The sequence below is a fragment of the Geotrypetes seraphini genome, chromosome 4 (assembly GCF_902459505.1).
Source record: "Geotrypetes seraphini chromosome 4, aGeoSer1.1, whole genome shotgun sequence".
Classification (NCBI taxonomy): domain Eukaryota; kingdom Metazoa; phylum Chordata; class Amphibia; order Gymnophiona; family Dermophiidae; genus Geotrypetes; species Geotrypetes seraphini.
Window position 1 is genome coordinate 94,610,338 of NC_047087.1, and position 27,748 is coordinate 94,638,085.

At 44.7% G+C, this 27,748-nt stretch overlaps 1 protein-coding gene across 4 annotated transcripts in view; it reads right to left on the bottom strand.

The window, feature by feature from the left end:
• CEP97 (centrosomal protein 97) overlaps positions 1-27,748 on the bottom strand; it is a 118,354-nt gene that overhangs the window by 56,842 nt on the left and 33,764 nt on the right. For all 4 annotated transcript variants that reach the window (XM_033940933.1, XM_033940930.1, XM_033940931.1 and 1 more), the window contains exons 4-7: positions 27,541-27,642; positions 19,573-19,686; positions 16,685-16,851; positions 433-597 (exon numbers count right to left, since the gene is read on the bottom strand). In XM_033940933.1, coding sequence (XP_033796824.1) covers positions 433-597; positions 16,685-16,851; positions 19,573-19,686; positions 27,541-27,642 — 548 coding nt within the window. The remainder of the gene's footprint in view (positions 1-432; positions 598-16,684; positions 16,852-19,572; positions 19,687-27,540; positions 27,643-27,748) is intronic.

The window sequence follows — 27,748 nt, forward strand, 5'->3', positions numbered from 1 at the left end:
AGGTGCTGCTGGACAGGGGGGAGGTAAAAGGAAGGTAGAAGGCCTACTGCTGGACAGGGGCAGCAGGGAAGGGGTGCTGCTGGACAGGTATTGATGGACAGGGGGAGCAGGGAAGAGGTGCTGCTGGACAGGGGGGAGGTAAAAGGAAGGTAGAAGGCCTACTGCTGGACAGGGGGAGCAGGCAACGGGTGGTGGTGGACAGCCGAGGAAAGAGAGAGACAGAAAGAAAGAAAAACAGACACACACATCTATTCTAGAACCCGTTAACATAACGGGCTTAAAGACTAGTTCTATCATATTTTCAGAGAATTATTTTGCCCCCAGACATTCAGATGTTCATGGCTTCTTTATTATGAGACTGACAGGACAATAAAGGATAAAAAAATCCACAGAAATAAAAGCATATTCATATTGAAACCAGAAAATACTGACCTCTGCTTGCTGAGTATTTTTTCAAGCTTTGCATCCTCAGCAGTCTGGAGTCCAAGGATGGAGGAGAGTGGGCACACAGCCGCTAGATACTGAACCAACTGAATGTGCTGGCCTGGGCGGTAAGAGCGCCCCTTACCTTGGCTATAAAGCCATTCTGCTTTCAAGCTAAACAAAAACAACAAATATAAGCAAAACAAAAATGAGTTATAGATCAGGTTATTGCCCAGTTACAGAAAGGAGAAATTAGGTTCTTACCCGCTAATTTTCTTTCTGTTAGCTTGTAGACTAGTATAGTTCCTTTACGGATGGGTAATATGCCTCACAGCAGGTGGAGACTGAGATCAAACTTGTATATCAGTATAGGATCCCCTCTTGCTACTCCAGTTTGCCGAATAGCCAAGCAGAACCTAGGAAATTTCTTAACTGAAAAACAGTAAATGACACTCCAAACAGGAGTGTAAGAAAACAAACATCTGTAAACAACTATTAGAACATGTATAGAACTTGATCCTGGAAGTAAAACATCCCCACAGCTCACCAGCTAAGCTAGCTGAGCCATCACCGCTATTCTTAATTCTCCCAGGCCCTAGAAAAATACTAGAACCTGCAGAAAAAAAATCCAAAATCTGCACACAAGCAAAAACCCGCACACACCGCTCAAAGACAGATAGGGTGGGGAACTATACCGGTCTATAAGCTAACAGAAAGAAAATTAGCAGGTAAGAACCTAATTACTCCTTCTGTATCGCTTGAAAGACCAGTACGGATGGGACGTACCACCTTTACGGATGGGACGTATCAAAGCAGTACCCATCAAGGGTGGGACCCCGAAGGGCCGGCACCAGAACACGTTCACCGAATACCGCATCCCGACGTGCGTGAACATCCACATGGTAGTATCTGACAAAGGAATGCAGAGAAGTCCAAACTGCAGCCTTGCAAAGATCCACTGGAGGCACAAGAGAAGACTCAGCCCAAGAAGCTGCCTGACCTTTAGTGGAATGAGCCTTGAGAAAGTCTGGAACAGGCTTCTTCTTCAGAAGCAATATTCTTCTTGATCCAGCGCGCAATAGTAGTCTTAGAAGCGCCATCCCCCTTACGAGGACCCGCTAGAAGGACAAAGAGATGATCTGATTTTCTGATCTCCTGGGTCCTCTGCACATAAGAGCGAAGGACCCAACTGACATCCAACTTGTGCAGCTGTCTTTGCTCAGAAGAGCCCTCCCGACAACCCAACACCGGGAGGACCACAGATTGATTGACATGAAAAGGAGAAACATCTTTTGGCAGAAAGGAAGGAACAGGCCTCAAGACAACCCGCTCATTAGAAAACTCCTTGAAGGGAGCCCTACAAGAGAAAGCCTGCAGCTCAGAAACATGTCTTGCTGAAGTAATGGCCACCAAGAAGACCTTTACGAGTAAGGTCCTTCAAAGAGCAGTCACCCAACGGTTCAAAAGGAGGGTGCACTAGAACTGACAGAACCAGATTCAGATCCCAAGATGGAACAGAGGGTCATTCGGGAGGCCTGAGCAACTTGGCCACCTGCAAGAAGCGAATCACATCAGGAATGGCAGTCAAACGCTGACCTTCCAAGAACACCCGAAGATCTGACAAGGCCGCAAGCTGAACCCAGACAGAAAACCAAGCCTGTCCCCTATCCAGGCCATCCAACAAGAACTCTAAGATATTAGGCAGGGAAGCATGAAAATAGACCACACCACTCCTCAAATAGACGCCAAACCCTCACATAAGCCCGAGAAGTGGAAAGGCTCCGGGACCCCAAGAGCGTTGAGATCACTTTGTCTGAATACCCCTTCTTACCTAGGCAACCCCTTTCAAGAGCCAAGCTGTAAGACAAAAGGGACCCAGATCGAACATTGGAATGGGACCCTGAGTTAGAAGGTCATCCAAGAGAGGCAGAGGAAGAGGATCCACCACCAGATGTCTCACCAGATCCACGTACCACAGTCGTTGAGGCCAATCCGGAGCCACCAGAACCACAAGGCCTGGATGGCGAATTATGCGGAGAAGAACTCTGCCAACGGAGGGAACACATACAACAGCCCCTCCGTTGGCCATGGTTGAACCAGAGCATCCAGGCCCTCAGCCTGACCATCTCTTCGACGACTGAAGAAGCAGGGCATTTTGGCGTTGACACTTGTGGCCATCAGATCCATGAGGGGCTGACCCCAAGACTGCACTATCAACTGAAAGGCTATGGGGCTTAGACACCACTCTCCGGAATCTAGCAAGTGATGACTCAGGAGTCCGCCTGAACATTCTCCACTCCAGCCATGTGGGATGCTGAGATCTCTTGAAGGTGCGACTCCATCCACACCATGAGCAGAGTCGCCTCCTGCACCACCAAAGTGCTCCTGGTGCCCTCCTGATGACAGACATAGGCAACCGCCGTGGCATTGTCCGACAGAACCCTGACTGACTTGCTCATCAGAAAGGACTGGAAGGCTAGCAACGCCAGACGGATGGCTCTGGTCTCCAAAACATTGATCGACCAAGAAGCCTCCTCCGTGGACCAGGTGCCCTGAGCTGAGTGACCTAGACACTGAGCCCCCCAACTGAGAAGACTGGCATCCATGAGCAGCACCATCCACTGCGGCTGATCCAGACTTGCCCTTTGTACAAGATGGGAGGTCTGAAGCCACCAGCAAAGACTGCCCCAAGCTAAGCCCAGAAGCAGAACAGAGTGATCCAGACTGTGCCTCTGAGGCGATCACCTCCGAAGAGCATACTGAAGAGGATGCATGTGGGCCCGCGACCACCTCACTACATCGAGGGAGGCCGCCATCGACCCCAAGACTTGGAGGAAATCCTGTGCCCAAGGACACCGGGACGCCATAAGCAGGTGAATTTGAAACTGCAATTTGCTTACCCGGGCCTCCGGAAGGAAGACCTTCCCCAAGGAGGTGTCGAACAGGACCCCAAGATATTCCAGGCACTGAGATAGAGACAACCGGCTCTTGGCAAGGTTGACTACCCATCATATCAACTGCAGAAACTCCACCACCCAAGCCGTGACCCGAGTGCTCTCCTGGAACGAAGTGGCTTGAATCAACCAGTCATCCAGATAAGGATGAACAAGAATGTCCTCTTTGCGCAACGCTGCCCACCATCACCTTGGTGAACATCCGCAGAGCCATGGCCAAACCAAAGGGAAGTGCACAGAATTGATAATGTTGCTCCAAAATCGCAAAGCGCAGAAAGCGATGATGGGAGGCCCGAATAGAAATGTGTTAGTAGGCCTCGGTCAGAAACTCCCCCGGCTGAACCGCCAGAATCACAGACCAGAGTTTCTATGAGGAAGGAAGTTACGTGAAGAGCCCTGTTGACCTCCTGCAAATCCAGGATGGGTCGAAAGGTCCCTTCTTTCTTTGGCACCACAAAGTAAAGCAAGTACTAACCTGTGCCCCACTCCAGCGGGGGAACTGGAACCACCGCGTGAAGATCCAACAATCTTTGAAGGGTCTGGAGAAAGGCCTGCTGCTTCCACGCCACCTGCGAGGGAGAAGTTAGAAAACGATCTGGCAAGGATCGGGCAAACCCCAGAGCATAGCCTTCCCGGATCATTTCCAGAACCCACTGATCGGACGTGATGTCTGTCCAATATGGACAAAAGTCTCTCAAACGGGTGCAGGATGGGTGGCAGGGGACCAGGCGGGGGCGCTACCTGCACCCTGGCGGGCCCCACGAAAGGACTGCATGCACTGGAAGAACTTGCCTCTTGAGAGCCCAGGAGACTGAAAAGAAGCAGCTCCTCGACCGGAGCGGAAAGGGCAGAAATCAAACCCAAGAGCAGCGCCGCCTCGGCCTATCCTCAGGCAAACGAGGCACCTTAGAATCAGTGAGAGTCTGAATCAACTTGTCCAGGTCCTCACCAAACAAGAAAGATCCTTTAAAAAGAAACTTCGTCAACTTAACTTTTGACGCCGAATCCGCCAACCAAGCACGAAGCCACAAGGTACAGCGTGCTGCCACTCCTAAGGCCAGAGACTTGGCAGAAGCTTGCAAGAGGTCATACATGGCATCAAAGAGATAAGAAGCACCCAATTCAATTTTGACAACTTCTTGCCTTAGCAAGTCCCAGTTCTCAGATTTATCATCAAGTACATGCTGGGCCCAATGAAAACATGTCCGAACCACCAGTCCACCACACATAGCCACCTGGCCCGACAGAGCTGTCACATCAAAACTCTATTTAAGGAGGGACTCCATCTTATGCTCCTACGGGTCCTTCAAGGTCACACTGCCCTCAACAGGCATGGTATGCCGCTTAGAGATGGCCGAGACCACCGCATCCACTACAGGCAACTTCAGAGTATCCCTATCGCCTTCTGGAATGGGATACAGGCGGGCCATGGAGCGCGCAAAGCGAAAAAGGGCCACTGTGCGAGCATGATGTCCCGAATATCTCGATGTATAGGAAAAGAGCGGGAAGCAAAGCAAATCCCCTTAAGCAAGGGGTCCACCGTATGTGGGGGCTCCGACACGGGGTCCTCAAAGTGCAAAATCGAGGAGACCTGAAGGATTAATTCATGGAGCTCTTCCCGCTGAAAAATGTGCACCACAGACACATCTTTGCCGGCTGGGGGGTGCTCAAACCCCTCGCCGGCAGAATTTGGCCCCCCAAGAGGATCCAGGAATTCTCCCCCAAGGGTCCAGGTCTTCATCAATCACCTCGTGCTCCTCTGGAAAAAAAAAACCCCACCTCATCTCAAGAGACCCTCGGGAGTTAGGATGAGAGAGGAGTGGACACGGAACCTCCTGCCGCCAGCACATAAGCTTTACAATGTGCTCATATAAATTCAGGGGGAAAGACCCCCGGTGGCCCCAAGGGACTCCCTGCCCCAGAAGGGTCCCTGACATACCTTGCCCCTGTATTTCCAGAACAGGGGGAAGGTTACTTGAGGTAACTGAAATGAATGAGGAGGTTCCCGCCAAAATTGGACCTGAAACCGCCAAAATCGGAGCTCCTGTGGCCTGTCGTGTCTGAAATGCCTGGGACTTTCCTGACGCTGAGGCTGAGGAACCAACCAATGCGAAAAGGGAATCACTGGCCGAACCGGTGGTAAGGGAATCCTTTTCTCCTTGACTGTCGGCGGCTGGGGAAGCCCGGGCTTCCTCATGACCCGAAGCCAAACCGTGAGGCACATGCGGCGGGGTGCCCTGGCCACCTGCATCCGCTGCCGACGAGGCTTCCCCATCGCTCCGGCCTGCACAATGCTTGCCGCTTGCACAGGCCGGCCACGAGTACTTCGCGTCTGGAACACGAGCACTTTTTCCCTTTAAAAGAGCTCATTGTGCCGAAAACCGCCCTAGCTGTAAAGAAAGTGCCGGTTAGTTCAGAAAAACACAGAAAAAAAGGCAGTTTTAAAAGGAAATGAGCCCTTTAGACTGGCACACCTCAGGATTTTTTTGTTATTTCTTTTTACTTAGTCAGAACAGACTCCACGGCTCTCAAACCTGGAGGGCTAACCAACCAGGGGGCCAGGCCGCCTGCTGAGGCCCTCTACAAAAAATAGGGAGGTGGAGGAAGGGGAGGGGAGGGACCCAGCACGAGACCCACCAGGTTTAACACCCCCGAGGTCGGACGGATCCCCAAACAGAACCCGCCCAAGTTCTATCCGGCACAAAAAGGGGAACCAGGAGTTCACAAACAAAGTTCCAACAGTGCTAAGAGGGGAGCTGAAAAGCCTTACCACCTGCTACAGGAGACTGAGGAAAACTGGAGTAGCAAGAGGAGATCCTATACTGATATACAAATTTGATCTCAGTCTCCACCTGCTGGTAGCAGTGAGGCATATTACCCATCCGTAAAGGAACTACACCGGTCTATCAAGCGATACAGAAGGGTTATTTATGTTGGTATTGATGGCTTTCATTCATCAACTATCCACTTCATTTTTTCTTTGGGACCAGGGCCAGCTCAAGACATTATAGTGTCCTAGCCCATAGCCCGCCACCCCCCACACCAGTTCCTTCCTCCTCTGATGCTACTACCTGGCTCCAGCAGGATGTGGTTTCATAGCCTAGTGTCAGCTTCAAGCAGTAACGACAGAGGATGGCGATGGGGAGTGCTGCACTTATCTCCTCTGACACTGACACTGGCTCTTTCTCCTCATGGCAGCTGGCTATGAAGCCACACCCTGCCGGAACCAAGCAGCAACATCAAAAGAGGGAGGAGGAAAGAAGTGTTCAAGCTTAACTTATAGGTTAATGATGTCAAGGCTCTGAGGGTTTGGTGCCTTTTAGCACAGACATCCTAGGCCAGAGCATCAACCAGTCCACAAGTTAAGCTGGCCCTGTTTGGGACTGGGAAGAAAGGTTAAGGGGAAAAATGTTCAAAACTCTCTTCCCCTCCCTGCATTAGGTCTATCTACTGCTCACAGACTCTTTCCGTTATCTTGATGTTCAATCACAGGATGGTTCACTGCAGTGGCATAGCCATTGGGGGCGGGGGGCTTCCTCAACATTATGACTGCCAATACATTACTGGTGGGGGGATGTTCAAACCCTGCCAGCTGAATAATTTTGCTGCTGGATCCCTGCCTGTACTGCATGAGCAGCAGGAATTCAATGAGGTACTCTAGCTCTGGGGTCCCCAACCCCCGAGCTAGATTTTGGCCTGCTCCCTCCTTCCAGCTGCACTTCTCTTCAAAAAGCTGTGAGCAGCAGCTCCTACACACTGCCCGCAGCTGTCCCAGAAGCCTTCCCTCTAGGCTTTTGGGACCGCCATGGGCCGCGTGTAGGAACTGCCCGTGGCTTTGTGAAGAGAAGTGCAGATGGGAGGCAGGAGCCAGTCAGTTCAGAAACACCTGCGGGAGGGAGGCATGAACTTGGGACACAGAATAGAGGGAGGGAAGGACGAAGAGGGGTGTGTTGGGACATGAGAGAGAGAGAGGAGGCACGTTGAGACACAGAAGAAAGGAAGGGAGCACAAACCGGACTAAGGATGGAAAAAAGGACGGAGGGAGGGAGCATGAACTTGGAACTTTGGATGGATGAATGGAGGGAGTAAGGGAAAGAGATGCTGAGGTGGGGGCATGGGTGTCCGAGTGAGAGGGGAAGAGGTGATGCGCATGGGGAAATGAAGAAAGAGGAAAAATGTTAGGCATAGAGCTGGGACCGTCTAGTTACAGGGAAACATGCTCATGGCTCCCACTGATTCTGCATTATGGTGAGTTGTATTATTATATTGTATATAATTACAATGTAATAATAATAGAAATAAAGTGCATAATATAAAATGTAATAATTATATTTACATTATATATGTAATAATCAGATTATATATTATGCACTTTATTGATGATTATGCACTTGAATCCCCTCTCTCTCCCCAGTCTGTGGAAAAATTGGCTTGAATGAAACCGGTCCCTGGAAGAAATAAAGGCCAATGGTTCCAATCGTATTTGACTGATTGAACATATTCTGTCAACTATTCTAATACTCTCTCAAGTTCTTTCCACTTAAATCAGGTGTTCCACAGGGTTCCATCTTAGGCCCAATACTTTTCAATGCCTTTCTTGCTCCACTTACTCTTGTCATAAAGTCTCTGGGATTTACATTTTTCATCTATGCAGATGATATTCAGTTCATCCTTCTAAACTAAACTAAAACTTAGCTTTATATACCGGGTCATCAACCAGAGGAAGCTCGACTCAGTTAACAATAATTAGAAAAGGAATACTAAAGGAAAAACAACAAGAAATTACGAAGGATTAATTTTCAAAGTGTTTAGCAAATAAAAAAGTTTTTAAAGATTTGCGAAAGAATTGAAAAGGACTACAGCTTCTCAAAATTAAAGGGAGATCATTCCATAGTTGAGACAATTTAAATGCCAAAGAATTGCTAAAGTTCTTGACTCCTTTAATCCCTTTTCTAGAAGGGAGGGAGAGTTTGAATTGTTGAATACCTCTTGCATAGGAAAATCTGTAAACATTCCATTGCAGAGGAACAAGAAGAGTAAAAATACCATGTAAAATTTTGAAAGTGATGCATGCACATTTAAATTGAATCCTGAAATAAACCGGGAGCCAGTGAAGGCTCAAAAGCAAAGGTCAAATTTTCTTTTCCCGAAGATCAACTTCGCAGCGGTATTCTGAATCAATTGCAATCTTTGAAGACAGATCTTTGTGATGCTGAAATAAATAGCATTACAATAATCTAGCCGGGATAATATGATTGATTGAATCAGAACAGAAAAATGTCATTGATGGAAAAGAGATCTAATCTTCCCCAGCATTCGTAAACTGAAAAAGTATTTCTTAACCAGAGAATTTATTTGATCCTTAAAAGTAAGAAAGGAGTTAAAAAGGACTCCCAATATCTTAGAGGAGAACTTGATCTGCAGGGAAGCCCCAGAATCCAGAGATACAATGAGGGGAAGGCAGTCCAGTTTTGGGCCTAACCACAGAAGTTTAGTTTTGGCTGCATTTAGCGTTATCTGGACAGACATAGCCTAAGCTTGAAGTTTAGAAATCCAGTGATTTATTTTAAAAGTTAAATTGGAGATATCCGAGTCAATCTCAATCAGTATAAAGATATCATCTGCATAGGTGAAAAGCGTTTCCCAAGCTGACAACTTATAAGTATTCAACGTAGTCATATAAAGATTAAACAGAATTGGGAACGCGGAGAACCCTGGGGAACCCCACAAGGAGGCTGCCAGAAATTGGAAATATCACCTTCAATGTTAACAGAATAAGAACGAAACAATAGAAATTTAGAAAAACAATCAAGAACAATCTGATCGAGACCAATGTCTGAAAGTGAATGAAGCAAAATGTCATGATTTACTACATCAAACGCCACAGATAAATCGAATTGAAGCAAAATTGAACATTTGTTTTGTAATCGTAATTATTGAATTTTTGAAAGGAGAGATATCAATAAGGTTTCGGTACTAAAATTAGAATGGAATCCATGTTGAAATAGTTGAAGTAGTGAGAATTTCTCTAGATAATTGGTAAGTTGACCAGCTACAATTGATTCTAACATTTTAGTCAATTGGTTGATAATGAGAAGGGATGGTAGGATCTAAAATCTACTTTTTTTAGGAGAGGAATAAGTGTTATCTGCCCCATAGATTGCGAGAAGTATCCATTTTCCAGTGAATAATTCAATAAAGTAGTCAGCCACCTTAGAACTCAAGAAGGAATATTAAGAAAAAGATATGATGGAAAAGGGTCCAGAGAGCATTTACACTTTCTCATCTTTTCACACAGTTTGGGCTCCTTTCACAAAGGTGCGCTAGTGGTTTTAGCGCACGCTTAGCACGCGCTAAAATGCCGCATGCGCTAGCTGCTACCGCCTCCTTTTAAGCAGGCGGTAATTTTTTGGCTAGCACACGCTATAGCACGCGCTAATCTTGTGTGTGCACTAAAAATGCTAGCGCATCTTTGTAAAAAGAGCCCTTGGTGTTCGGATACTGGATTGAAAGAACACCAGTAACGATCAACTGGTATCTCCATTGTAAGATTTTTTGAATGTGTGGAAAAATCTCCAATATCTCCTACAGGAAAAGATTGCCTAAAAGAGAAATTTTATCTTGAAAAAAAACAAAACAAAACACTTTAGACCCATTCGAAATCAATTTATTTATCTATTTCTGCAAAATTGGACATAATTGCAGATTGACTCACACTCAATAAACTTAAAGTTAACTCCCAAAAAACTGCAGTGCTGCTCTTTTCCTAAAAAAAACCTCACTGGACAAACCTTTAAACTTTACTATGAAAGGCGCCCCTTTAAGTTTTCATCAACAACCAAAATTCTTGGTGTAGTGATAGACAATACCTTAAACTTTCACTCTCATATTTTCAAAGTGTTATCTTCTTTCTATGCTCTCCGTCAAATTCGATCCATTCACTCATTTCTCCAACAAAGTTCTCTTCATATTTTCATGCACTTACTGGTACTGTCTAAGCTCAATTACTGCAATTCCATTCTCATAGGTCTCCCGAAATGCCAGTTGCATCGGTTACAATTAGTTCAAAACACTGCAGTTAGACTTCTACATCATCACTCTAAATTCAACTACGTTACACCTTTCTTAAAATCTGAGCATATTCTTCCTGTCTCTTATCGCATTCCTTTCAAGTACAATATTCTTTCCTACCAAATACTATCAAGCGGCCTTCCTTCATTCTTATTCAGCTTCTTGGTTCAATATTCTCCATAAAGAACTCTTTGATCATTTCAACAAGTTACTGGTCATTCCTTCATTCCGACAACTATTTCTCGATGTTCACAGGAACTCTTCATTCTCTGTTATGGCTCCTTTACTCTGGAATTCTCTACCTCATTATCTCTACACAGAAAGTTTATTTCCGACATTCAAAACTCAATTAAAGGCATATTAATTTTCTCTGGCATTTTGTTTATAGCTTCTCAGGCATAAACAACCATAGAATATGATTATATTTTTACCTTCTTTCTTTTATGCTTTTATCATCATTATTTTCCCCTTCTCCTACTACCCTGCTTTATTATAATTAACCCATGCTTCCCCCCCCCCCCTTTTTTATCTAGTCTGGATCTTGTTATTTGTTTTGTGTTTGTCCCCTCCCTTTTTATCTAATCTAATTCTTAGGCTCCTTTTATGAAGGTGCGCTAGAAGTTTTATTGCATGTACCAGATTAACGTGTGCTAGCCAAAAATCTACCGCCTGCTCAAAAGGAGGCGGTAGTGGCTAGCGCACGTGGCAATTTAGCGCACGCTATTCCGTGTGTTAAGGCCCTAGTGCACCTTCGTAAAAGAAGCCCTTAGTTTTATATACCGAACCATCTCCTAAAAATAAGTGCTCGATTCGGTTTACATAATTAGATCACAAAGAAAGATCCATTACATTCATTAGAGCTATAGCCTAAAAAGCAATGAAACATAGTGGTTTTTAAAGTTTTGTAAAAGATCTGAAGAGATAAACAGGATCTAATTTGAGGAGCTAGTCCATTCCATATCACAATTAGTAAGTATGAAAAGGAGTGTGAAATTTTACTAATGATGGAAAAGAGAGCTTACACATATGAGTTCTCATGCCCGAAGATCTCATGATGTTTAGAGATAAAGACATCAAAGGAACAAACAGTCCATGTAAAATTTTAAAGACTATACAGGCACATTTAAATTGAACTCTCAATTGAAATGTAATTTCCTCAACAGAGGTGATGTGATCAAATTTTTTCTTTCCAAAAATCAATCTGGCTGCAGTGTTTTGAATCAATTGCATTCGTATCTTTCATTTGCTTAATCCCACATAAATAGAATTACAGTAATCCAGCTGTGCCAAGATGATGGTTTATTTTTATTTTGATTTTTAATTATTTATATACCATTTATAGCCTAAGTGGTTTACATTCAGATACCCAAGCATTTTTCCCTATCTGTCCTGGCCTGATGTACCTGGGGCAATGGGGGATTAAGTAATTTTCCCCGGGTTACAAGGAGCAGCATGGGATTTGAACCTACAACCTCAGGGTTCTGAGGCTGTAGCTCTAACCACATACTCCCAGTTCTGCAAAATGATCTTGATGGGAACAGATGACAAACTTTTTTCAGCGTGCAAAGATAAGGAACATTTTTTGGTAAGATTATTTACCTGGTATTGAAAAGAGATAGAATAATCCACTAAGATTTTAACCCCAGTTTTATATCTGCGGTATATCAAATAAATTGAACTTGAATGTCAACATGTCCATGCACTGAGCATGTGCGAAAGTGCAGGCACTGGGAGGCTGGAGCAGCCTGCCTACTTCCCTGTAGAGAGTTGCGCGGGGACAGAAATCCCACCCGTCCCCGCCAAAGTCCCACCCGTCCCCACCCGTCCCCGTGAGGAATCCCACCCGTCCCCACCCGTCCCCGCGAGGAATCCCTCCGTCCCCACCCGTCCCAGCGAGGAATCCCCTCCGTCCCCACCCGTCCCCGCGAGGAATCCCCTCCGTCCCCGCCCGTCCATATAAACTTCAGAAATAGTTATTTCATTTAATTATGCTACTGAATTAAAGGCTCTGGTAGAAACCATTTACAAATAAGCAAAAAGACTTTATTAATTTGAAAATATTAATTGGGAAGAATACATACTTTGCAAATGGGTTTCTACCAGAGCCTCTAATGTTTATAAATTTTTATCAACACAACTAATATACTACTTTATCCTGAAGCAAAATAAAAAAAAAAGAAATATAATTCTTTTCCTACCTTTGTTGCCTGGTTTCTGCTTTCCTCATGTTCTCATTCAATTCCTTCCATCCACTGTCTCTCTTCCTTCTGCATCTTCCATTTGCTCTGTTACTGTGCCTCTCCCTTTCTTCCCCCTTCCAAATTGGTCTGGCACCCATCTTCTTCTCTCCGCTCCCCCCATAGTCTGGCATCTGTCTTCTTCCCTGCCAGCGTCTTCTCCCTACTCTCTCTTCCCCATTTCCTTTCAGCGTCCTTCTCCCCCCATCTTCCCCATGTCCTGTCAGCGTCCTTCTCCCCCCTCTGTCTTCCACATGTGCTTTCAGTGTCCTTCTCCCCCCTCTGCTTCCCCATGTCCTTTCAGCGTCCTTCTCCCTCTCTGTCTTCCCCATGGCCTTTCAGCGTCCTTCTTCACCCCTTTGTCTTCCCCATGTGCTTTCAGCATCCTTCTCCCCCCTCTGTCTTCCACAAGTGCTTTCAGAGTCCTTCCCTACCCCCCCGCCCTTCCCATGGCCTTTCAGCGTCCTTCTCCACCCCTTTGTATTCCCCCATGTGCTTTCAGCGTCCTTCTCCACCCCTTTGTATTCCCCCATGTGCTTTCAGCGTCCTTCTCCCTCCTCTGTCTTCAAGTGCTTTCAGCGTTCTTCTCCCCCCCTCCTTCTCTACCGCCCCGGGTGCAGCACAGCCGGCCAGGTCCCCTTACTTTTGTGGCACTTCCCCGACCGACTGACAACAGCCCCGGTCCGACAAACCTCCCTGCCCTTAACTGCGAATCTAAATTACCTTATTACAGCTGCTGTAAGAAGATAATTTAGATTCGCGGCTACAGGGCAGGGAGGATTGTCGGACTGGGGCTGTTGTCGGTCGGTCGGGGAAGTGCCACAAAAGTAAGGGGACCTGGCCGGCTGTGCTGCAACCGGGGCGGGGTGTGGCGGGGCGGACCGCCCCGTCCCTTGGTAGCCACTCGAACCGCGAGGCTACTCTCCTCCTTACCTGCACTGCCTGCAGCACAGAGCCAAACGGAAGTCTTCCCGACTCAGTCGCGCGGCTCTTCTCTCTACCTTCTCTGCTTGCAGCACAGAGCCGAACGGAAGTCTTCCCGACGTCAGCGCTGACGTCGGGAAGACTTCCGTTCGGCTCTGTGCTGCAAGCAGAGAAGGTAGAGAGAAGAGCCGCGCGACTGAGTACATCCAGCCCCGCAGGAACCCCGCGACCCTCGGAGGCGTCCCCACGGGATCCCTGCGACCCTAGGGGGCGTCCCCACGGGATCCCCGCGACCCTAGGGGCGTCCCCACGGGATCCCCGTGACCCAAAGGGGGAACCCGCGGGATGCCCGCGGGTCCCGCGGGATTCCCGTCGTCCCCATTCCCGTGCAGCTCTCTACTTCCCTGCTTCTCAGACATCACATGCAGCGCTCTGCTAATTAAACTTCAGCTGGTGGGGTTTAAATATACATCCTAAAACTCCTGTTTTTTATCTTTTGCCCAAGATTCATAAATCTATCACATCCCCACCGGGGAGGCCTATTGTATCCAACCGTGGGTCTCTTCTGGAAGCGTCTTCAATCTATATTGACAAGTTTCTTCAGAGCTTTGTGAAACAAACTATGTCATATACTAAAGACACCACAGACTTTCTTAGAAAACTCGAAAATATAACTCCAGATACCCACTCTTTATTGGTGACAATTGATGTATGCTCCTTGTATACTATTATCCCCCAGAATGAAGCCATAGACATCATCAGGAACACTCTGGACAAGAGAAAGAATCCTAAGGTGCCCACAGATTTTATAGTGGATCTTGCTAAAATAGTTCTAAACGACAGCTTCTTCATGTTTGAGAACACTCTTTACCAACAGAAATCAGGTGTTGCCATGGGTATTACTATGGCTCCCTCTGTGGCCAATCTTTTTATGGATAAATTCGAATTGGACTGGATATATCCTTCTCAATATTTTAAGATGACCAAAACATGGGTCAGATATATTGACAATATTTTTCTAGTTTGGAATGGTGGAGAGAATGAATTACTTCAATTTTTGGCATATATGAACACATGTCACCCTAAAGTTAAGTTTACCTATACATATAGTGATAAACAGATCTCTTTTCTTGATGTTCAGATCACTATTAAAGATGGTATATTCACAACGGAGGTTTATGTGAAACCTACGGATTGTAATTCCTCCCTCCTTTTTTCCAGTGCTCATCCGCATGCCCTTAAAAAAAGTTTACCTTATTCACAATTCTTGAGAATGAGAAGAATATGCTCCTCCATTTCTGATTTCAAAAAACAGGCGGCGGCGCTGAAAGTAAAATTTCTTCAACGGGGATATCCTCCAAAGATAGTTTCAGCTGCCTATAAACGAGCCTATTATAACCACAGGGAGAATCTTTTGACCCCTAATGATGATAAAAAATACACAATGGAGGAACAGGTTATGACCTGTGTCCTTACTTACTCAGGGAATTGCCATAAAACTGTCCGATCCCTTAGGAAACACTGGGAAATTTTAAAGATTGCTGGAGTGTTCCAGGATTTCCATTTACGGATAGCGTACAGGAGAAATCGTAACCTGAGAGAAATTTTATGCCCTTCCACCTTCCCTGATATTGATAAGGAGGCTATTAAGACCCATTTGGGTCACTCAAGTTGTGGATCATGTCAAATGTGCAAAATTATGATCACGTCTGAATCTTTCTGTAATCCTAGAGATAACAAAAAATATTTTTTAAAACACTCCTCTAATTGCAAATCTCAAGGGGTAGTGTACGTTTTGCAATGCCCTTGCGGGTTACTATACGTAGGACAAATCTCGAGAAAATTGACTACTAGATTGACAGAGCACAAAAGCAATATTAAAAATAAAGTGATAGGAGCTCCATTGGCTAAGCATTGTTTAGATAAACATCATGAATTTTTTTCCCTAAAAGCCATTGTTATAGAAGTTGTACACCAGAATAACAGAGGAGGAGACTTTAAACGGTACCTAGCCCAGCATGAACAACGTTGGATTGACCGTCTGGGTTCCCTTGCCCCGGGCGGCTTAAATAAAAGTTTTGAATGGCAACATTTTTACTAGTTTAAGTGGAGGTAATTACATTTTAATCTAGACTCCCCTTTCAAGGGTTAATGTCGGGGAGTATGACGTCAGTTTGCCCAGTTATGCAGTTTAAATGTAGGTAACTGTATCTGGCCCTTAAACTCCCCTGTTAAGGGTTAATGTCGGGGAGGATGACGTCAGTTTGTTCGGGACGTTGCCTAGTCAGCACGCTGAGGCTCGAGTATTAATAGCACTGCCGGTGCCATATTTCCTCTGTTTGTAAGCCTTCAGCAGCTTTCAACGGAACTGTAAGTCAGTTGTATAGCTTATGATAGGAATATCTCTACTGACATGATTTTTAAGTGATTATTTGATTATCTTGTAGATGCCTGCATGTTTTTGCCCACGGCCCTGAAGCAGTGGACCGAGTGATATGTCCACGAAACGCTGGCCACGTCGGCAACCTTTGGCAACCTACAGGCAATCCTTGAATTAAATATGACAACGTCTAAGATAAGTACAAAGTTGTCAAACTCTCTTGCAAACTAATAGAGAGATGTATTCATAGTTCGTTAAAAAATTATAGTATACATAAAGGTTCTAAAAAAGTTTAGAAAAAGTTTTAAAAAAAGTTAAAAAATTATATTTATTGAAACCTGGAGTAGACTGTGCTGAATATATCCTCAGGTGTTTTTAGGCTAATGATTGGAGCAAGGAGTAGTTACGCTGAAGTTTTAGTCCATGATAGGACTTTGCGTAAGCTCCTATTCTGAGGCCTTTTCCTGAGTAGATATAATCATTGTAGAACTAATTTTGAACACATACTCTCTGGAAGTGGTATTTTGTATTATTTTTGTATTTTGGGGTTTAAATATACCCACCAACAAAAGTATGCTTCAGGAAGGTGGGGGTGGGACCAATCAACTTCTGGCTATGGCCCTAACAAATGACATTCAATCACAGGATACACTTGGCCTCTATTTTGAAATCCATTTTGAAATTATATTCCTTACCTTTCTTTATGTGAAACTAAATATCCATCCAGGACTTTAAGGTTTAGACACCAGCTGACTATATAAGGTCTATAGTCAAACCCTGGGATTGAAGGTGTGGCTATTACACAAGGATTATTCATGATAGACAACTGCTCCAGTTCAGGAAGGCATGCCAAGAATGAAATCTGGGTAGAAACATATCAATGTTGATAGAAAAGAGCAGATATAGTTTTATGCAATGTACAATATTTCCAATGAATGTACAGAAATGTGAGGGGAAAGAAACCTGCTGAGGGCTCTGTGCTACTGATTTATATCATGCCAGAGGCAGAACACAATTATTCCTGCTGTCAGCTAGCTCTTGTAAGAAGTGCTAGTGCTAGGAGTCTCAGAGAGTGCCACCTTCTGGCAGACAGAATGGTGATTCATATTAACATAGTGCTGAAAAGTTCTCAGTCCAACCAAGAAGGGAATGACATGAAGCCATGAAACTAGCAAGTTATTCCACATATTCACCCCTAAGTTCAATAAACTTAGCACATTGTGACTGAAGTTTCTGTAACCTTTCCAAAAAATACTCTGATGTCTGGTCACTGAAATATTGCTCTGCTGCTACAATTACCTCTGAATCATTAAAAAATTGTTGCCCTTTCAAACTCTTTTTAAGGTTTAGAAACAGATGGAGCAAGATTTGGTGAGTAGGGTGGATGGTCTATGCACTGAAACCCCAGCTGTGTCAAACAACCCCAAACTGTCAAAACACTCATCGTTTTGCCAGCCTTGTGAGCAGGTGCATTGTCTTGCAAATAGAAAACTCCTTTCCGCAGGTTTCCTCTCCTTTTTTCTTTCAATGCCTCCTTTAATTAGCACAGCAAGTTACAGTAGTATTCTGCATTAACTGTTTGACCTCTTGGAAGATAGTCATTACAACACCTTCCTGATTCCAAAGCACTGTGGCAGTGACCATGCCTGCTGGGTTTAGAATTTCCTTGGCCTTGGAGAACCTGAGTGCTGCCATTGCATGGACTGTTGCTTTGTCTCAGGATTATAGTGGTGTAATCATGTTTCATCAACAGTAACTAGTTGCTCCAAAAATTTTTGAACCAGCTTGCTGAAAATGCTGCAAAATCAACTTGGAAGTGTCAACTCAACGTCATTTCTCTTCAGCATTCAAATATTTGGGCACCTACTTGGCTGACAGCTTCTGCATACCTAGCTGCTTGTGGATTATACATCTAACATGTTCTCTGGATATCTGTAGTGTCTCAGCAATTATTTTAGCCAATATTCGCTGATCTGCCAAAATCAGATCGTGGACATGGGCAACAATTTCAGGAGCTGACATCGTGTGAGGTCTCCCATACTTGCTGCATCTTCGGTCTCAAAATCTCTACTCTGGAAGTCTGCATATCTCTTCTTCACTGTTGAGTATGATGGGCATTTGTCACTCTGTGTTTGCATCATACATTCCTTGGAGTTTTCCTCTGCAGAAATAGGAACTTCATGATGGCTTGCAGTTCTACACTTGAAAATTCCACTTTCTGTTGACATGGTTCAATCAATGTTCTGAAACAATGTCAAAACATAGTATTACAATTCTGCAAACTGGTACTTTGAAAAATAAAATACACTTCTCCCTCCGTATTCGCTGTGATTAGGAATTATCAGACCCGCGAATACAGAAAAAACACAAGTAACTTTTTCATATGTTATTTGCTGTTTTCTATTAAAAACCATTGTGAATATAGTGAAACTGCAAACAACATGGTGGGAGACCTGTTCTTGAAGGAGAGACAAAACACGGTGAAGAAAGTGCTGGGAATCAGCGATTTTCTCTGTAAACTCTTGGAATCAATGATTTCTCTATGCAAGCTGATGTAATTTGGGGGGGGGGGGGGGGAAGAACCAGAAAGCTAAAAACTGCAAATAATCGAAATCATGATTGCTGAAACCACGAATACGGAGGAAGAAGTGTAACGCTCTTTTCAGCTACATTGGCAAAATAACGCTCAGAATTTAGAAGTTGGTTGGGCCGAGAACTTTTCAGCATTCCCTCAGATGACAGCAGATAAAAGACCTGTATGATCTATCTGCCCAACAAGACAAACTTATAGCACAAGGTATGATGCAATACTACATATACATACCTGATCTACATTTGTCCTTGCTATTTTCAGGGCACAAATCACAGAAGACTGCCCAGCATTGGCCTTATTCTCCAACTACTGCTGTCACAGCTCCACTCTAGCCCATTCAAATCTGTCCAGCCATGATCAGGGTACAGAATGTAAAAATCTGCCTGGCACTGACTTTGCTTCCCAACTACTACAGTTGCCATCTAGTCACTGCTAAGTTTGTTTGGTTCCATTCCTCAAATACAGGATTCCTTTGTCCCACACATTTTTGAATTCCATTACCATATTCATCTCCACCATCTCCCATAAAAGGTCATTCCAGGAATCTATCACCCTCTCTGTGAAAAAGTACTTCCTGATGTTATTCCCGAGTTAGCTTCTCTGTAACCTAAATTCATGTCTTCTAATTCTAACACCTTCCCATATAACATAACATACAATTTAACATAATTAAATTTAGATATTGCTTCAAGCAATCAAGGGGATTAACAACAAGATTATAGAATATAAGAATAAATCAAAAATAAAACTTATTAAAAAGTCAGGTTTTTAGTACCAAACTCTGAAATCTACCATCACACTATACCTAGAAACAAAGGTGCTTCTAAAATGGTTATGCAGGGTACTAAGTGTTAAAATAGTGTTGTGGGAACAGGAAAAAGATGCTATACCATCATATCACAAATCCGTTCAGCTGATGCTTCTACTTCATATTTCATTATAAAAAAAAAAAGACACTCTGAATACTGGATCAAGGAATTGCATCCTTACCTCATTCAAGTCTCGTATTTCATTTTCTGCCAATGAAAGAATAGTCAGATTGTAAGAAAGACAAGCAGGTGCAGGCCGAAGTGAAGTTATGCTATTCCCATGCAACAGCAGTGTCTGAGAAATTAAGACACATGATAAAGATCTTGATAAATCATGCCTTGAGAGCTGTAGTTATATTATGTTATTTGTGGACTTATATCCCACCAAATCTTCTGAAGTGGAGTTTGAAGTGGGTTACAAACAGTGATCAGTGGAACATGACTATTACAGTATCAGTCATTGCAATAACAATAATCAATGTAGCATGACCATTACAATGTGAACAGTGCAACATGAACATTATAGCAGCATCAATGCAGTAGCAGTAATTTGTGTAATAATAACAGCAATTCATCCATAACAGCAAGAGCTATCAGTTTGACATTAACAATCAGTGCAACATGAAACAGTAATTTGTGTAATAGTAACAGCAATCTATCCTTGCAACAGCAATAGCTATCAATGTGACATTAGCAATGATCAATGCAAGTTTAACAATGTAACACAAACACTACAACCTGAACAATGCGACATGAGCAATGTAACAAACAAATACAACATTAGTCATTTTGGTACAGTGGGGTTCAGTCCACATTTAGGTTGGGTCGAGTTTGGGTAGGGCTGGGTTCATGAGCAGGATTTTTTTTTCTAGGATTTATAGAACAAGGCATATGTGGAAGTAGTGTGGGTCTTTTGGGGTAATAAGTTCCATACTTTTGTAATTCAATAGCCTCTTATACCTTAATCCCTTCAGAGATGAAAAGGATACTATCAAGCAGTTGGTGTTGCGATATTTGGCCAATTTTCCCAGTAGTTCAGCAGATCTGGAGAAACTATTGGGGGACTCTTCATGTAGAATCTTGAAAGTTAGGCAGCAGAGCTTGAATTCTATTCAGTCAACTGGAGGCCAATGTAATTCCATCAGTAGTAGTGTGACATGATCAAATCTCGAATTGTAAAATATGAGTCTTACTGCTGTGTTCTGTTATCAGTTGGAGGTTTTTTTTTTTGCTAGTTTCTTTGATAGTCCTGAGAGAAGTGCATTGCTGTAGTCTAGTGATGGCGGAGAAAATAGGGTCTAATCCTTCTCAACTGCTGCATCGTGGCATATGACTTTCAAATTAGGTTGTTGGTATGGTTTTCAAATGTCAGTGAGTTGTCTAGGATGACTCTTAATACCTTAGTGGATTTCTTGATATTGAGATTAGCTCCATTTGTCAGTGTGATGTAGGAAGGGATCAGATGTGTCTGTAGTCCAAACCATAGTAGTTTAGTTTTTTTGGCATTTAGTTTAAGATGGTGTTTTGTTGTCCATTCTTATACTCTGTTTATGGCTTGGGATAACTTGTAGTGAAGTTATGTGGATTTAGGTCTATGGGGATTAGCAGAAGAATGTCATATGCATATGAGAACAAACATTCCCCAGAGTATAGTTTGATTGAATTTAGAGTAGTCATAAATATGTTAGACCAGTGTATCGCAAACTGTGTGCCTTTTGAGATTTTAAGTGTGCCACGGCTCACAGGGCAGGAAGAGAGGCTCCGGCGCGGGCGTCAGCTGACTTCTCCTACCGGCATATGCCAGGACTGACTTTTACTACTACTATGGTCGCATATCTGCTGGGAAATCCTGCCTTCCTCGTCTCTGCACCCCCGGACCAGCAGCGGCAGCACTATATGCTTTTAACTTCTGCACACAGCTGCCACTAGCAGTAGTTTAGCCCGGTTTCATCAAGCAGCCTTGGGGCCTTTGCTAAGCCAGCCCGCATCACATCATTGAAACGGGCTGGCCTAGCAAAGGCCCCGAGGCTGCCTGATGAAACCGGGCTAAACTACTGCTAGTGGCAACTGTGTGCAGAAGTTAAAAACACACAGTGAGCTACCGCTAACAGTGACAGGAAAGGTATTGATAGATAAGGAAGGGAGAAGGGGTACTCCTGAACAAGGGGAGCAGGGAAGTAATACTGCTGGACAGGGGAGGAGGGAAGGGAGAAGTGGTAATACAGGACAGGGAAGAGGTAAAAGGGAAAAGAGGTGCTGCTGGAGCTGGAAGAAAGGGAGGGAAAGGAAAGGTGTTACATACTGGAGGGGAGGGTGAGATGATGTATGGAGAGACAGCATGTTGGATTGGGGGTGGGAAGGAGGGAAGCCACTTGAGGGAAGAGGCAAGGACAGAGAGAGAAAGCATGAAATTGTTGGACTCATGGAAAGGGTGAGATGGATGGGGAGGATAGAAAGGAGGGAAGGAGAAATATTACACTCTAGGGAAGGGGGAGAGGGCAGAGAGTTAAAAGTTGGACTCATGGAGAGAAAGAGAGTGAGAAAGAGAGATGTTGTTTGGGGAAAGGAAGGAGGACCAGAGGAGAAGCATGCAGGAGGAAGAGAAAAAAAATGTTGGACTGGTGGAAAGGAGGGAGACATGTTGGACTGGGAGGGGGGCAGAAAGGAGGAAGGGAAGGGAGATGGACTGCAGGGGGAAGGAAAGGAGGAAGGGAAGAGAAATGTTACACTAGGAGGGAGGAGAGATGACTAAAGGAAGGGAGAGATATCAGACCAGGGAATAGAAGGGAAGGAGGGGAGTCTGGTAGCGCTACAGAGATAATAGTAGTAGTAGTAGTAAAAAGAGATGCCATATTATGGGAAGGAGAGCAGAGATGCCAGACTGGGAGGGGGGAGGGAGAAAGGAAGGAGAGAGATGTTGGACCACTGGGGGGGAAGGAGAGCGATGTCAGACTATGGAAATAGGGAGGGAAGAAGAGAGCTATAGGAAGGGAAGACATGGAAAAGTAGATTTTGAGAAGAAAGCAGAAAAATAGAAATATTGATTGTTAAGTTAATGCCAAAGATGGATGCAAGGCAGAAAGTGAAGACGGAGAGAAAAACAAACAGTCAATGGATAAGAAGGCCCTGGAAACATAGTTAAAAGCACAGAAAAATGATTTTATATATAGCAATTGAAATGTGTCAGTTTTGAGAATTTATATCTGCTGTGTATATGAAAAATGAATGGAAAAGAATTACACTTCTCCCTCCATATTTGCTGTGATAGGGGATTAACAGAACCGCAAATACAGAAAAACCACAAATAACTTTTTCATGTTATTCGCTGGTTTCTATTAAAAATCGTGAATATGGTGAAACCGCGACTAACATGGTGGGAGACCTGGCCTGTTCCTGAACGAGAGGCAAAACACGGTGAAGAAAGTGCTGGGAATCAGCAATTTTCTCTGTAAATGCAAGCTGACGTAATTATGGAGGGAGGAGCCAGCAAGTTAAAAACCATGAATAATCAAAACTGCAATTGCTGAAACCACGAATACGGAGGAAGAAGTGTATATTACAAAAGGGGTGGGATCTGTGAAAGAGCTAAGGCGGGTCTAGGGTGGAGTTTGGGAGGTCTGTGGTTGGGGGTACTCAGTTGATATTAGACTTCCCTGCTGGCACACCATACTGGCATTTCAGTTGGTCAGTCTAGAGAGCCTCTGCGCATGCTTGGATATCAGCGTGATAATGTCACGCATGCGCATGATGTCATCACGGCGACGTTCATGCACTTCTGGGTGCCTGGAGCCGTGGCCACTACCTTTAGTGTGCCCCGGCCTTGAAAAAGTTTGAGAGACATTGTGTTAGATAGTAGAGGTGAAATAGGGGAACTATGGTGGGGTTCAGTAGTCGGAGTAGATTTTATCTTTCAGAACGCTGTATCATCTATTAGTGAGGAACCCTTAGAACCATTTTAGGACATGTCCTGTAATTCCTAATTCAGATAGCCAATTTAATAAAATATCATGCCGAGACATCAAATTGTATTAGTTGAATTTGTCTACTTTTACTTAGTGCCAATCTTACTCTAGACACCAAGTCTATTAAACAGATCTCTGTACTGTGAGAGTTTCTGAACTCGTGTTGGAAAGGTAACAGCAAGTTCCAATGTATAGTGTAGTCTTTTAGTTGGGTTGCAACTACAAATTCAATCAGTTTAGTTATGAAAGGTATACTGGCGATTGGCCTGTAACTTGTAGTTTGAAATGGGTCTAAATCTGATCCTTTCAGGATGGAGGTGAGTAAGATTTCACCAATGCTTCTGAAAACCATCCTTGTGCCAGGGTAGAGTTTATCATCTTAGTCAACCATGTGAGTACATTTTCTGGCATGTCATAGTATAGATGTGGTGGGCATAGATCTAGTTTGCAGCCCATCTAATATAATAAAATGATAGGCCGCGCATGCGCATTAAAAAATCGTGTTTCCCTGATCCCGTCGCGAAAAAACGAGTGCGCATGCGCGTCTACAATGTCACCACAGCCTGCTCTCCACTTCGCGCCGCTACAGGCCCCACACTCGCAACTCACACATCCGCTGCAGCCTAGCAAATCCGACCACAACCTTCCCCCCTCAACCGCCTATGCCGGCTCAGGCTCCCGCCGCAGTGGAGGGACGAAAAAGCCTATGACCCCCATCTTCAAGGTTTGTCTCCAGCGCCTCTTATTTGCTCTGCGCTCACCTCTCTTCCGTTGACTCCGAGAGGGCCGCAGTGCGACCGTGTGGAAGGAGGGTGGGGGGAGCGAATGGTACGGTTGGATGGGAAGGGAAGCAATGGTACCGGCTCCTCTCTCGAACTGCACCAGGATCGAGAGAGGAGCTGCAGCGCCGGCTTTCAACTTAAAACACAAAAAAAACAAACCCCAACTGCAGATCGCCGCTCTCACCCGGCTCCCACTGCATGGTACCGGCTCCTCTCTCGAACTGCACCAGGATCAAGAGAGGAGCTGCAGCGCCGGCTTTCAACTTAAAACTCCTGGGCCTGCCTCAATCTTGACAATGATACAAGAAGTGCTACCACTTTTATTAGGCCTCTTCCACTCTCCTCAAGCATTCTTTTCACTGTGCTCAAGTTCTTCCAGTGGGCCCATGTTGCCATAGTAACATCAGTGCAAGATCTGTGGGTGGAGACGGGTCAAGAACTGGCCACTTCCCTCCGTGGCTTTGGCCTGCCAGTCAGTGTGGTGGTTGCTATGGAGAAAAATCCCAGAGGGGCTCAGGAAGCTCTAAAACACATCCAGAGGGCCTACAAAGTGGGAACCTATGATCAGGGGCAGAGCAAGGTAAGGGTATCATAGGGATAAGAAGGAGAAGGGGGGAGAAAAAGGAAGGGATGCCTACTGATGGATAGGGGGAGAAGGAAAGAGGTGCTGATGGATAGGGGGGTGACGAAAAAGGAACAGAAGCCTAATGTTGGACAGGGGGAGAAGGAAAGAGGTGCTGCTTGACAGGGGGGAGGTAAAACAAAGGGAGAAGGGCTGCTGCTGCATAAGGAGAGACCAGAAGACAATAGAGCATGCCGGGAATGCATATGAGCCCTCGCCCAAGGAACCACTTCTATGGTCATCGTCATGGAACCTAGAATCTGGAGTTAATGCCTCACCGTAGGCATTGGCATTGTCAAAAAGTCCAAGATCTATGTCACAAGCTTCCATTTGCGAAGCTCAGGAAGAAAGACACGGCCCTCTGCCATGTTGAAGCATATCCTCAAATATTCTAATTGTTGAACTGGTTCTAAGTGACTCTTGCAAAAGTTGACGATCCAACCTAGGTCCTGCAACAGCCGGACCACTTGAGTCACCTCCATTTCTCCTTCCATTTTGTACAGGGCCCTGATCAGTCAATTGTCCAAGTAGGGATGCACTTGAATTCCCTTCTTTCAGAGATGGATTACTACCACCACCATTATTGGTGAATGTGCACAGCGCCACTGTCAGCCCAAATGGGAGAGCAGAGAACTGAAGTGTCTCCCCAGGATATGGAATCTCAAGAATCTTCTGTGACTGGATAAATCAAAAGTGGAGGTAGGCCTTTGTCAAATCCAAGGAGACCAGAAATTCTGCTAGTGCAACCGCCGCAATGACTGACCGAACAATCTCCATGTGGAAATATAACACCTTCAAGGCAACATTGATTGACTTCAGATCCAAGATCAGTTTCCATTCTTCTTTTATTGGGAAGTATGAAGTATATGGAGTATCTGGCCAAGCCTGATTCTGTGGGCAGAATGGGTTCTATGGCTCAAATGGCTAACAGCCTGACCACCATTGCTCAGACTTTGACCAATTTTTCTGGCCGACCGGCTGAAGAATCCACAAATCGATCTGTTAAGGGGAATTAAAGTTATCCTTCTCAGATTACACTCTTGTGACCCTGGGCAAGTCACTTAATCCTCCATTGCCCCAGGTTCGTTAAATAAATTGTGAGCCCACCAGGACAGATAGGAAAATGCTTGAGTACCTCATTGTAAACCACTTAGATAACTTTAATAGGCAGTATATAAATACCTAATAAATAAATAAAAATAGTCGGCGTACTGTTGGGTCTTCACCTTGTTCATGGGGGACTCCTGGCCTCCAGTCTCCGTTTGAGACCTCAAACTCCCCAGAAAAACATTCACTCTAGGACAGTAAAGGCATAGAATTCAACTTCCAGTCCCCCCAGTCATTATCAGACTAATCCTCTGACTCCCACTCAGGAAATTCTGCTGTAGAAAGTAGCCCTAGGGAGGGCATGTTCCCTTGCACAGAAACCACAACCCCCTCGGCTGACATGGAAAGCCCCCAACAGTTTAAGTGGGCTTTCAACAATAAACCTACAATATCCGGTGCAAAACCCTGGCTAGGGATCCCTGGGATGCCTTTCCAAATTACACGTAACCATTTCCTGGGCTCCATTACATCCACACACCTGCACGTCGCCGAAGCTCTATCCTAAGGTTCCGGAGAAGCTATTTTCCCCGGTCAAGTGGTCTTCTGTGATTCTCCAGCCAGTGCAAGATGGGGCTAAACCCAAGGTTCCTGCCCCTCACCTCATGTGTCACTTGGCACGTGGTACATGGTCACTGTTCAGCCAGCCATCCGTCAAAAATATGGCATGATATATGGGTATCTCCACTAGAAGAGTCCATCCAAATAGAGGGGCTTTTGAGGCAGATGGAGGCTTTTATTCAAACTCAAGATGGCTGCAGCATGGTCACACTAAAAATGGCCCGGGAAATCCCACCCAAGGGTCAAAAAAATGGGGAAAGGGTTTTTGGAGCTGGGAGACCCTAAGCACAGCCCCAGCAACCCTTAAAATCTGCAAATTCAGACACCCCTCCAAAAAAAAGAAATTTTCACATATACTTCAATAGACAATGCTCACTGTCTGTCTGTGTTGAGTTAGCCTGATGCAACTTTCCCAGAAGCTGGGAATGGAAAAGATACTACCTCACAGCACACTAGTTCAATGTGCTGGGATCTTCAGGCTTCCAGACAGACTTAAGTCCAACCGAAACCTCAACACCCACGGATCCACATGCGAGCGGGAGGAAAAACTTATGCAGCCGGCACATATTAACCCTGCTGGACCAAACAGCCTGTGCTCAAGAACCTGATAAATCAGATTATGAGCTAGCTTCAAGGGGAACAGACCCCATGTTCCACAAGTTCCAATGCAGGCTGGCCAGATAAAAACCCTAAGGGTTGTCTTGTTAGCTGCAAACGTCTGACCCAAAAATCTGCAACCTCTCCCAGGCAGAGTTGCCCTAGGGTCACCGGGGGCCTCTCCAGCACCAAAAAGCTTCAAACTTGGATTTTAAAAACCTGAAAATAATAAATTATCAGAGCAGATCAGAATCACTTCTAAACTCGTTTGCAGAAGGAAAAATATGAAGAGGGCTCAACAGCACTGGAGAAGGAGGCAGAGCTGAAGAATGTAAATTTCATCCTTCTGCAATCAACTCACGAGTATGAGAATATCATCTATTGTCAGGACTCGTATGTCCTTTGTACCAGAAGTGTGTATTTAGTGTAAACATTGTATATAGTTTTTCTTCCTCTCAAAATGACAGCATATTGATTTGGAAGTGCTTTGAATGAGAAATAGCAAGTAATGAAACAAATACCTTCAGAGATCCAAGTTTAGAAATATCTCCTATCTGACAGATGTTATTGTCTGATAAGTCCAAATGTTGCAGCGATATGCAACTGTTTACTTGATCCATCATCTGAAATAAAACCATTCAGAATCATTGTTACTCTTCCAAGACTTTCAATTTTGAATACAGAAATAAGCAAAATCCATTCAAGCATACAAACATTTTGAACAATAGG